General features: G+C 43.5%; 1 protein-coding gene across 1 annotated transcript in view; it reads left to right on the forward strand.

The window, feature by feature from the left end:
- The window catches only part of LOC311056789 (proto-oncogene DBL-like), a gene marked incomplete at its 3' end in the record, with an annotated part of 36,871 nt that overhangs the window by 11,547 nt on the left and 11,853 nt on the right, over positions 1 to 13,471 (forward strand). Inside the window, exons 8-18 of the mRNA XM_084073595.1 lie at positions 985 to 1,176; positions 2,755 to 2,946; positions 3,223 to 3,400; positions 4,366 to 4,454; positions 7,547 to 7,650; positions 10,220 to 10,286; positions 10,935 to 11,050; positions 11,433 to 11,502; positions 11,819 to 11,911; positions 12,101 to 12,193; positions 13,110 to 13,235. Coding sequence (XP_083929721.1) covers positions 985 to 1,176; positions 2,755 to 2,946; positions 3,223 to 3,400; positions 4,366 to 4,454; positions 7,547 to 7,650; positions 10,220 to 10,286; positions 10,935 to 11,050; positions 11,433 to 11,502; positions 11,819 to 11,911; positions 12,101 to 12,193; positions 13,110 to 13,235 — 1,320 coding nt within the window. The remainder of the gene's footprint in view (positions 1 to 984; positions 1,177 to 2,754; positions 2,947 to 3,222; positions 3,401 to 4,365; positions 4,455 to 7,546; positions 7,651 to 10,219; positions 10,287 to 10,934; positions 11,051 to 11,432; positions 11,503 to 11,818; positions 11,912 to 12,100; positions 12,194 to 13,109; positions 13,236 to 13,471) is intronic.

A 13,471-nucleotide genomic window follows, 5' to 3' on the forward strand; every position in this document is an offset into this window, starting at 1 on the left:
ACGTAGACAAGATGTGATAATGAAAATCTTGAATCTTGAACAAACTTTCACTCCCAGTACACGTTCCCTTGCATGCATGCACAGATAAACAGGAATTGGATTTGATGATATCTTCCCCTTAGACCTCTCCTCCTCTTCTCTACTGTTCTTAGACTGCGGTAAATCTATTCTGTATTCCCCTGTTGTAATTATTAGCATATAGACTAGTGTGGGGGTATCCAAGAGTTTGGAACACTTGCACTACATAACCTTTTGGGATGAACAGCATGCAATGCAACCCACAGAATAACCAGACACAAAGTGTTTGCATATTTTGTAATACAGTTTTCCATGAATTGCTAAAACACTAAACCCCATTATCTGCACCAAATGTTCAGTAGCCTAAATCCATTTCTCGAATCAATCACTCTTTTGGCAAAACCTTAAACACTTATAGTTCACACTTTGTAATGATGTGATCAAACCAACTGGAATACAGACAGTTCTGAGGGCAGAGGTGACACAGGTGTTGAATATTGATACCGACAATGGATGGAAACACAGTCCGTTCGTCCGCCTGTCCCTCCCAACCATGAGAATGTGATATCCCAGGAAGGCCTTGGGGGGATTTCATGACAATTGGCACGAACGTCCACATCGACTCTGACGACTCAAGAAAGAACTGATTATAAGTAGTTCGAGGTCAAAGGTCACTGTGACCTCACAAAAAACTTTGATTAAATTCCTTCCAAGTCATCGCTACATATACTGCTGTATGAGTCTGGATAGACATGGACGTAAACTGCAACTGGTTGGCGGAGGGATACAACCACAATGCGGTATTCCTAGTTTTAATCTAACACCTGTTGTGAGGTTGAAGGAAAATCCTCATATGGAAAATAATGTTGATCGCTCATTCTAAACTGTATCGCTCTCCCTATGTGTGTGTGTGTGTGTGTGTGTGTGTGTGTGTGTGTGTGTGTGTGTGTGTGTGTGTGTGTGTAGGAGGAGATGGGCCGTGCCCAGGTGGTGATTCTGCATGGTCACCAGCTGGCAGCCAACCACCACTATGCACTGGCACTCATCGTCCAGCGCTGCAACGAGCTGCGTCACCACTGTGATGTCATCACCAACGCCATGCGCACCAAGCGCGCCTCACTCTCACGTGCACACGACCTGCTGCTACGGCTGGAGGAGGTATAAACACACGCACGCACGCACGCACGCACGCACGCACGCACACACACACGACAGTATATTCAAGCAAAAACAAGCATGCATGCAAAAAGCATGGATATGGATACACTTGTGCGTGCATGCTCACACACACACACACACACACACACACACACACACACACACACACACACACACACACACACACACACACACACACACACACACACACACACACACACACACACACACATATACGCAATTGAGATGAAAAGACAAATGCTTTAATATTCGGAGAATTTCGGACTGATCAGAGCTCTTGGAATTGCTAATATTATTAGCCAGGCATTCGTCACTGCCCGAGGTTACCAGACGAAGTGCCAGTCCAAGCCATAGGAAAGAACTGATGCAGCCGTGCCCAATAATTTACCAATACCCATAGCCTTATTAATTCACAAAGACAATGAGAAAATAGCATTTGATCAACATGCCATTCAGTAATCCTTCAAAGGAGGTTGCTTGTACCAACAGTTCAGCGCACGGTAGTCTCACGTAGCCAGACGAGTTCTCCGCCTACTGATAAGTCTGGTGATAATTGAATTCAATGTTGGCGAACTGGGTGGACAATTCGGGAAAAGAAATGTATTAAATGAAATTGCAGAACCAATGACTTAAGGGCAGTACTTTGTATCTGGATGTATCAGTATTACTTTTCAAAGCAGTGGGCATAGGTTTGTTGTTAGCGCCGTTTTTCTCCGCTGTTCAAGCCCCATTTTTGAATTCAGATTTACCCAGACGATTGGGGAGGGGGGGGGGGGGTCTACACGAGACTAAGAGTTCGTGGCACTTTAGCTTGCACCGATTGGTCAGCTGCCTTATCAGTCCTAGGGCTGATACATATTATTACGCTCTAGGTGCTTTTATCACCCACCCAGGGTAAAGAAAGGCTGGGTGTGTGATAAATGATGTATTGTTATTGTGACGGCCCTCCCACTCTGTCTGCCCCAGTGCTTGTCTTTTTGTCTTGGTTTCTGTTACAGGTGCCAGCCAGGTAGGCGTGGCCAGGAGGGCCAATCAGCTCTGACCTGAAGAGCAGTCTCCATTCCTGTCTCTGTCTCAGTGTCTCATACCTCCCTCTTGCACATTTGGTTTGGTGTCTGTCTCTTGGTTTCGCATCCAGCACCCCTCACACCATACTGTACCAACATATCCACTCACCTACGCCACTGATTCCACAGACTAACACACCCCATGACGATTTTGTTCATTTAATCTGCATTTGTTTATAATAAATCATGTTTGGGTTTTAAGTTATCCGTGTATCCCTCTCTTTTTGTCATGTCTCATCATGAGCCAGGTTATGACATTATATAGATTGTACCGTTGTGTTTATACTATTTTAATATTTTAACTCATATATGTATGTGTGATAGTGAGTGAGTGAGTGAGTGAGTGAGTGAGTCCTTGTTCTTCTATGTCCTACTATGTGTGTGAGTATGTTGATACATGCATAATGTTTTACCTGTGTGCATACGTGACATTACGTGTGTATATTATGTCTACGTTGATGTGTGTTATCCTATCTGTGTGTGTGTGTAGGCACTGCGGTGGTGTGACGAGGCGGCCTACCTGTTAGCCAGTCAGATGGTGGACAGGTTTCAGACCAGGGAGGGAGCCCAGGAGGCCCTGCAGAACCTCATTTGCCACCAGGAGAGGGCGCCGTCTGCACTTAAAAACACCCAGGACATTCTGAGCTTAGAGTTTGAAGCCATACTCACTCCCCGGCTACAGGTAATACCTCTCCATCCGTACATGTTTTTAAAAAAATAAGTACTTTTGAGCCTTGATCAGCTATCGTTGCCACACACACGCACACACACACACACACACACACACACGCATATACGCACACACCCCATTTCCAACCAGAACAATGATCCCTAATCCCTAGGCCTGTGGCAGTGTGCAAACCCACAGGTTGTGGGTTTGAATCCACAACAGAACGTGTCTCTCGGGAACCTGTCTCAGCGTCCGTCTCCTCCTGTCTGTCTGTCCTCCACCATGCAGTCCCAGATCTCCATGGTGTCTGACAAGCTAGGGTCGGTGCAGTCCATGATGAGGAACAGAGAGCAGTGTCTGAGGAAGCTGGCTGACATCCAGGTCAGACCCATTCAGCCGGTGGCCCCGCGTCCGGAGCCTGACCTAACCTCACGATGCAAGTCACCCCTCTTCTCCCCTAGACATGGTAGCCACTACTTCATAAATACACAAAGACATGCACATTATCACATAGAAAGGAAGCTACTACAGCATTGGTTATCAAAGTGGGGTCCTTGGGGGGGGGGGGGGGGGGGGGGGGGGGTACAAGGGGGTTGCTGGAGGTCTCTGGCACAAATCATTTTCAGATGGGGGTCCGCGGCCAAATACATATCAATCTGGGGGTCCTTTGGCATGAAAACGTTTGAGAACCACTGTGCTAGAGTACTTGTGATGTGATGTGATGTGTCTGTCTGTGTACTCACTCTCTATAGGCTCTATAGGTGTGGACTTTAATGTGATGTGTCTGTCTGTGTACTCACTCTCTATAGGCTCTATAGCTGTGGACTTTAAAGTAATGCTAGGTAACTTTTTCAATAAAACTAAAGTTAAATTGTATATCTTTTGTGAGTGGCAAATGTTTCACAACACCCACTCCATGAATTTCACCCCCGAAAGCCTTTTATTTATATATTTTCTATTGAACGTTGTCGGGGTTGACTTTCCCTCGAAAAGGACGTCATCTGGCCGGAAAATGGAAGCGGAAATGCACCGGTTTCCTGTTTGGCCAGGAACTACTGCACCGGTTTCCTGTTTGGCCAGGAACTACCGCGCTAATAACAAAAAGGAAACTCACGCTGATTTTAAGAGATTGTATGATTTGAAGAACGAAAAACAACAGAAAAAGAAAACACAGCTCATGGTAACTAAAGCTCCGCTGGCTAAGAGAAACGATCCACAGATCGTATAAAACAATGAAAAGAACGCTTTTTGAAACGCTTCCGTCTTCCGGTTAAAACGAATGGAATTCTGGGTAACGCAGTAATAAACGAACGGCCTGCAGTGACGGTAATGACCAGCAGAGGCTGCTAAAAATCATTTTTTTGAAATTTGCACTGTACAACTTTAATGTGATGTGTCTGTCTGTGTACTCTCTCTCTATAGGCTCTATAGGTGTGGACTTTAATGTGCTGAACACCAAGTTCTCCTTTGACCTGCTTCCTGGTAAACGGGCCGCCAGGAGGAACAATAACCAGCCCAAGGTGTGCATGTCATATTTCAGGAAATGGGGAAAAGAAGCTGGGTGCCATTGTAGTCATTATTCAGACTCTTGTTAATACTTTTCATTGGTTATTAGGCATGTAACGATTCACTCAACTCACGATACGATTCCAATCACGATACTAGGTTCTCGATACGATTTTTCACGTTTTTTAAACACAAAATTATTTTCCAGACAAATCTTTTTTTTTATTTAAATCTTTTTTATAATTTCCCTTACACAAATCCAGTATTTTCTTCTCTTTACAATAGTGTGTTTTCTCTTATCCTCTTTTCAAAAAAGTAGCAAATGACTGAAAACTTTTTTTTATCAATTTTCTTACAAAGATCCTGTATTTTCTTCTTTTTTTTTTTGTCTTGTCTCGATTGCGCCCTCTGCTGTTTTCATCGCGATACATTTTGTATTAAATCAATTTAAATTGTCACAAGTTTGAATCGTTTTTAATTGATTTATGATAAATCGTTACATGCCTATTGGTTATTAATTTATTAAACCCCAAAGACAGACTTAACCACTTTCCCTATTTTGGGCATGTCATTGGAGAAACGTTTCACAAATTGTAAAAAGAAAATAACTAAAATCTACAAGCTCACTGTGTGTCACAGCGTGGCGCGTTGTGAGATTGTACAACAGCTATTTTCACTACTTTTGCGTGTCACTGTCATGCAACAAAGTATAATGGCGGGCATTCATTTATGAAGAAACCCCCCCCCCCACATAAAAAGATGAAATATGGAGATCAAGGCTTCTTCCCGACAGTGATGATATACAAGTTCATGGCAAGGACCAAGAGATGGTAATAAGCCTGTGCTGATTGATTGCTACTCATCCCATCCCTCAGGGTTACATGGCAGCTGACCAATCAACGCCAGCTACAGCTACATCTTCCCGTGGACATGGCAGAATAACCAATCAGTGCTGCTAAAATGTCAAGGCAGAATTGACAATGCAAGCGTCTGCTCAACCTCCTAGAGCATTGGCTGCAGATCTCAGCAAGATTAGATTAAGGAACTCACAATGTCAAACATGGGCATAACACCATAGACATAAATACGTAGACGCCACACTGGCCACAGTGGTAATACGTCAATGTTGCCACCATATTGGTAGGGGACACTCGCCATAACTCCACTGCAAGAAATATGCCTGAGTTGTATTACTAATTGTATATATTACATCCTCCTATAATTTCGACAAAGCTCTGTGCGGGTGGTGAGTGGTGAGCCCAAAATCTCTTCTGCCCGGTTCTCCTCAGTGGCTGGAGCAATTGATCAGAATTTTCACACAGCCATTGACCATTACCATGTGCACGGAACAGCGAAACCCGTTTTTCGCTTTCCCCAAAGCTGTTTATAAGCGTTTTTGTGTTCGCTGGCTCCCCGGGTTGCCAAATCATGTGCGCATATCCCCCCACGGGTATGGTCTAACCACCGGTTCCGGTCCGTGGGACATGTACCACCGGTCTGCGAGAAGGCGACTGGGAATTCCAAGTTTATGGATTGTACCATATGCGCAGGCAACGTTGAGTCTATAACCTTGCGTCACCAGGATTTCACAAACAACGGAGGAAAGCTGAGTCGGTACATGTCCAAGGATTCAAGGAGAATCCTTGGTATCTTTATGCCGTGCTACTTCCGTGTCGCATAGCAGTGACATCACTGTCGAATCCTTGTAATTATGATCCTAGCCTTTCAACGCGTGTTTACCATCAGCGTCACTACATGCTGTGTTTTGTTTTTTTCTCGCTCGCGCTAATGAAACTAAACAGGATCATTATTTCATGTCAACATTCAACAACAAGTTTTCCACCTGTCCAAAGTCATTTCTGATACAGACATAGAGTCAAGACGGTCATCAAGGCTGATACAGACATAATGATTTTTTAATCATCCTTTCCTTGTTAATATATCGCCATTTAGGTCAATGATATAACATTAGTGATTTGATAACATAAATAGCAGCCACCAGCCAGTCATTGACTGCCAGTCAAAGAGTTTTGGTGAGCGACCTCTTGCTTCAGTAGACATACATGGGAAAACATGCATGCCCATATGGCAACTGTGTTGATACAATACTCCAATGAACAGCAGAGACCAATGTGGTATCTATGTGTATATCTATGGAAGACACAGCCGCCCAACATTGTTACTGTGGATGGTTTTGTAGAATTTGCGGTTGAGGGGATATTGGAAATCATCTGGCACCAAAACACAGCGGAAAGCATCGGCCTCAGGCGGTTTACAGAATGGCGAGCCAACAGGCAGACAGTCAGGGAATTCCAGCGGGACCGTACAATTTTGTAGTGTCTCGTTGACAGTAATCTATCCGCCTGCAACTGTGTTTACCAGTCTTAGTGAATAAACAAGGTTAGGGGTATGTGATGAACAAATTACCATCTCGCATTCGTTGTTGCCCTGGAATTATCCAATCATTCAGCCTCGCTTCCAGGTTGCAGCTAGACTCTCAGCACGGGGGGAGCATTCTCGGGACTCTTATGATAAAATCATTTTAAAATAGCTGATATCCTATCATGAACACAAATTGCCACTTACTGAATCAAGCAAGCCACACAAGCTTGTTCTGAAAGCTTGTGAAAAGAAAACCAGTTGTGATATAATGGACAAATCAAGGACAGCACACACGCCGCTCTACAAGCATCGATTCACAAATGTTTCAGCACCCCCCATCAATGGACAGCGACAGGCCATACATGCCATAACCTTACAGTCTGTCTATGGCTATAACCAGCCAGGATAAATTACCCAAGAGAGCAAACCAAGAGACCAAGACAACAGTATACAGACCTAAAATCTTGACCTTGCCATGGTTTAGGCCTACTTGTCCCCTTGGAGGGAAGGATCATTGGAAATCAATAAAACATTATTCTGAGTGACACACACACACACACACACACACACACACGCTATTCTGAGTCATAGGGCCATAGGGGTAAGTGAAAGGCTGCAGCATAAATAATATGAAATAAAATAATGTTTGTCCAGATGGCATATTGTGCATCATATCCGCATCTAACTGCCGTGTTCTGTCATGTGTGTATATGTCTGCCGTCAGATTGAAGTGATGCACGATTACCAAGGCAACCGCAGCTGTCTATATGGCCCCGCCCCCACGGACACGGACTCTGAGGCAGAGGAGAACCCTGAGCAGGTCACACGGTATGCAACCTCTGACCTTTGACCCCTCATCCGTGAATGCAATTTCAGGATATTAAAATAAATCCAAACTGTGAAGAGAACAGTGGTGTAAAAATAACTAAGTACATGTACTCAAGTAATGTACTTAAGTACAATTTTGTGGTATTTTTCTTTACTGGAGTATTTCCCATTTTCAATACAAGCAAAATATTGTATTTTTACTCTACTACAATTACTGGACAACTTTATTTACTACCGTAGTTACTTTAAAGATTTTAAATATTATTGCAAAAAATGCATTAACCACTTCAGCTCTATATAGACTTCGGCCATTTGAAAATAGCCGATCTACAAGCTCACAACGCGTCGCGATGCAACGCATTGTGAGCCTGTACATTACATTACATTACAGTCATTTAGCAGACGCTTTTATCCAAAGCGACTTACAATAAGTGCAATCAACAAAGGTAGGGAACGAAAGCTACTAATCACCAGAGGTTATAAGTGCATTTTCTGCAATAACAAGCAACCAAGAGCATACCTAGCGCTAAGGTAAAAGTGCAATATATCAGCTACCTATTTCCTTAAACAGATGAGACAAAGTAGTCAAATGAGCAGGAGCTAAAAACAAATAATTGTATTGACTAAACAAGATCCAATAAACAATTCAACAATAAAACAAGCATTCGTACAACTAGTTAACAACAAGTAGGCCAGGCATTGTGAGCCTGTAGATCTGCTATTTTAAATTGTATACATTTTTAAAACATACAATGGAAGATTTCTGCATAGTGAGTACTTTTACTTTAAGTACAATACTTTTGTACTTTTTTACCCATGTAAATTTTGAATTCCAGACTTTTACTTGTGTAGCAGGGCTAGGAAAAGCAATGACTACGCCACCCACACATATAGGAGTGAGGGATCCTTTAAACACATTAACCATATACTGTATATGTATAGATATATAGGACTGAACAAGGTAAGGTTCCCCAGGAAGGTACGGGTTCAGAATTAACAGAACCAGAGGCTGATGTATCAAGTTTATTCAACAGTTGTTATGAAAATAGTCAGGTTAAAATACAGAACGGAAGAAAGCGGTTAGTGTTAGAGTTCTGCAAAAAGGGACTGAACTCAAGAGGCAAAGGGGGCAATAAGGGTAAGGGCTTCGGGGCCTCTAAAGTAAATATACAGAAATTAAACAAATCAAATCCAAATAATGCAAAACCAAAAGAAAATAAAGTAAATAAGTAACCAAAAGCAAATAAGCAAATAAGCAGATCAAAACAAACTACAAATAAGCAAAACCAAAACCAAAGTCATGCAATGCTAGCTAATGGCCCAGTATAGCTCTGTCCTCAGTCAACCCTATTGCACTCAGTCTAAATAGTATTTATATATATATATAGCACGGTGGGAAAAACAGTGATTTACAGTTCAGCTCCTACAAAAATCAAAAAATAAAACATTAGACCAACCCTCCAACAATTCATCACTTCATTAGGCTCCTATAGCAAGATGACAAAATACAGAAAAATAACAAACATACCCAAATAGTCAATGTATGCTCATGGCTCCAATTGATAAAGGCCTGCACAGCCACAGAGTACTGCTACTCAAAGGACCTGGAGGCTTCTGGAAGTACAGATATATATTAGTATAATTAACAACAGGCCTAATATTGTCAGCCTATCTAAACTCTTATACATATACTATTGTTACAATGAGTTATAAAAACCTTGTCATTTGTTTCAGATTGTCTTACCGAGAATTAGTCTGTACCCCTCATGCCTCCAGGTCTCTCTCACAAACACTCAAACCAGGCTTCTGGCTAGACAGGAGGCCACAAGCCTGGCCACCCCTCTTTATGCACTTTCCTTAAAGGGCCAGTGCTACACTTGTAACAGAGTATTTCTACATTGCAGTATTGATACTTTTACTTAAGTAAATCATTTGAGTACTTTCTCCACCACTGGAAGAGAATGTATCAAAGTTTAGTCAAGCGGAAGGAAGAAATGTGCCGGCCTGGCGCACTGGTGATAGGTGTTACAGTTTGAGCCTGAACAAATTCAGCCTTTGAAGTAAACTTTAAATCAGAGCCCTGACTGTGCTCTTGATCCGGTTCTCTCTTAGCAGGGCAGTGGTTGTCAAACTTTTTTAATTTTAAGGACTCCGATAACTCTGAGAGTGGTCAAATGGAACTACTACAAGTTACTACTTTCAGAACGGACTAATGCACTGGTTCTCAACGCTGGGCCCACGGATCACCAGGGGTCCAAATGGACCCTTACAGGTCTGCAACTCTGAGAGTGTACAAATGGAACCAAATGGACCCTCGTTTTTTATATGTTTTTATATTTTTGAACATTTGTGCCTCTTATAACATACCAAAAATAGGGACTCCAGGTGGCTAAATATATTGCATCCATACTGGTCTCACCATTGGATTCTGTGTCATCTTGAGTAAATACAGGCCAAAAATATCTGTTTGGGGGGGGGGGGGGGGCTGTACGCCACAATGCTCACTTAGTCCACTAGGTGTCGCTTTAGAATAGATTTTTAATGTGTCTCTCGTTCTGTCTCTCTCCAGCCACGTCATGAAAGAGTTGATAGCAACAGAGAGGATCTACGTAGATGAGCTACTCTCTGTTTTGCTGGTGAGTCCATGGCAGTAAGAGTACTGCTACGGTTACTGTATTCATTGTTGAAATTGTTCATGGTGTTCAAGTATGCATTGCAAATTGAGTGAGTTGGCTCTATGCATAGCAGGCATATTGGAAAGAAATTGGGCCTCTTCTTACTTCCTTCACAGGTGCTGCCAATGATACTAATGAAGGCTCTGTTCCATTCTACTCAAACAGAGTCAGGATGATGATATTGTGCATGTTGGCTCACTGGAAACACTCTGCTACACCAGTGGGTCTTAAAGTGTGGTCCAGGGACCCTCATGGTTCCTTGAGGGGGTTCCAAATGGCCCCTTACGGATGTGTAACCATTTGTACACTCTCAGAGTTAAGGGGGTTCTTGAAATTTAAAGGTTTGAGAACCACTGTGCTACACTGAATGGAACACAGCCCTCATTAGAATCATTGGTAACACCTGTGATCCAATATGGCTGCTGTGCATAGAGCCTTCTGTGTACAGTACATTTTTAGAGTGTGGGGGCTCATGTTTGCCACACTGTCTGTACTGGGAAAATGTAGGCCCTTATAGATACAAACACTGTATCTCCTGTCCTACTCTTTCCTTTCCTGTTTCGTCTTGTCATCCTCCGCCTCTCCTCTCCTCTCCTCTCCTTGTATCAGGGATACAGAGCAGAAATGGAGGATCCATCCATGTTCAGTCTGCTGCCCTCAGCTCTCCGCAGCCAGAAGGACGTTCTGTTTGGCAACATGCCTGAGATTTACCAATTCCACAGCAGGCAGGACACCCACACACGCACACGCACACACACACACACACACACACGTCCCGGTTCTCTATCTATCACTGTCACTCAATAAGACTTTTTCAATATGTACAAGCAAGCACACACACATAATACATGCATACTCATGCAGGTACACCACAGGACGTATGGAGCACGCGGTCATACACACACACACACACACACACACACACACACACACACACACACACACACACACACACACACACACACACACACACACACACACACACACACACACACACACACACACACACACACACACAGAGAGAGAACACATGAGCTCACACAGAACTCGTTTCTCTCCTCCTCCTCCCCCACTTGGCCCAATGTCCTCTGGGTTCTCCATCTATAGGATCTTCCTCCAAGATCTGCAGGGTTGCCTGGAGACCCCGGAGAGGGTGGGGGCCTGCTTCCTGCGGCGGGTAAGGGATAATGTGGCGTGTTGAGGGGCCCTCTTTTCACCAACAATTTAACTTGTACTGCTATTTATGTGCAGGGCACTAGTAGGATGTTTTAGGTGCACTTACACCTGAATTTGATCGATTTCAGTGGTCTCTGATTGCAATCTAAGCACCCATGTTAATTCCGGCTATTTGAACCATGTTTTGTATTAACATATCACTGGAAAATCTGTGTGTGTGTGTGTGTGTGTGTGTGTGTGTGTCTGTGTGTCTGTGTGTGTGTGTGTGTGTGTGTGTGTGTGTGTGTGTGTGTGTGTGTGTGTGTGTGCGCGAGCAGAAGGAGAAATTCAAGGTGTATGAGCGCTACTGCCAGAACAAGCCTCGCTCCGAGTTGCTATGGAGACAATGCTCTGATTCGTCGTTTTTTCAGGTAGTGTGGCGGAAAGGCATGTGTGTTTACATCGTTATGTTACTCCTCTACAGCTAGTGCTGCGTCATCTGCTGTGAGTTAATAGTTAATAGTGTCACGGTCAGTGGGGTGTTAGTGAGCCTCACTGCCATGGGGAGAAACTGCTTGGAAGTCTCTCTTCTCTTCACTTCTCTTCTCTTCTCATTCTAGGAGTGCCAGAAAAGGCTGGATCACAAGCTGGGCCTGGACTCCTATCTCCTGAAACCAGTCCAACGCCTCACCAAGTACCAGCTGCTACTCAAGGTTCGGTGCGCTCACTTCAATCCAAGAAGCTTTTGTAGCATGGTACATTGGATAGACAGACAGGAACAGCAGTATGTATGCTTGAGGCCAAAGCAAACGCCAAACCATCCATACTTGTACTGAATTTCTAAACATGTAGGTGGAGGTAAAAGCTGTCCATCATAAAGAGGCATGGGAACTGTAAGTAGTCATTGCTACAAGAGATCAGTTGGTGGCAGTGATGCACCGTGTCTTTGTTTGCCAATCCCCAAAGGAGAAGACAGAGAGGTCTGCTTATTTGGTAGACTTCCGCATTAACTTCATACAGATTTAGAAAGTAGTCTCGCATAGCCAGACGATTGTCTGGCTACATACGGAAACATAACGTCATACTGTGAATAAGCTATATAATCCAATTTGGCTAATTAAAACACAGAATGAAACCCTACATGCGTACTGCTCACTGCTCACATTGATTTATCCGAGAGACCGGCGGTGACTTTTGCATGCAGCCCGCATAATGCTTTGGTCCATTAATTATTATGTCCACTTCAATCCATTAGATGGAAAGAATGCCGCCGCCCACTCAGCAAGATGGCCTTTTTGTCTGTGGCATAAACCCTGGTGCTTGTGTGCTACATGCAAAAGTCATCCGAGCCCCAAAGGTTTTGTGATTGCAAGAATACAAGCTAAACATTTTAATCTTGGGAGTGGTTGAATGGTTGTAAAATCTGTATCAGATAGATTAACAGACAGACAGACAGACAGACAGACAGACAGATGACAGTGTACGTGTCGATAAGAATGTCATCCCTGCTTCCTATCCTCTCCTTCCTGTCTGTCGCTCTTCTCTGTATCGATATATATATTTTACAAACACAGACATAGAAGCTAACATTGAACTATTGACCGTAGTTATGTCCTCTTCCCTGTGCAGGAACTGTTGAAACACTGTACAGAGCAGCAGTACCGCTGTGAGCTCCAGGAGGCGCTGGACTGCATGCTGGAGCTGCTTAAGTCGGTTAATGACTCCATGCATCAGATAGCCATCACTGGATACCAGGTAGCCATTCATTAGATAGCCATCACCACATATCAGGTAGCCATTCATTAGATAGCCATCACCACATATCAGGTAGCCATTCATGAGATAGCCATCACCACATATCAGGTAGCCATTCATTAGATAGACATCACCACATACCAGGTAGCCATTCATTAGATAGACATCACCACATATCAGGTAGCCATTCATGAGATAGCCATCACCACATATCAGGTAGCCATTCATTAGATAGC

Source organism: Gymnoscopelus microlampas (genome assembly GCF_963454915.1).
Source record: "Gymnoscopelus microlampas genome assembly, chromosome: 12".
Taxonomy (NCBI): domain Eukaryota; kingdom Metazoa; phylum Chordata; class Actinopteri; order Myctophiformes; family Myctophidae; genus Gymnoscopelus; species Gymnoscopelus microlampas.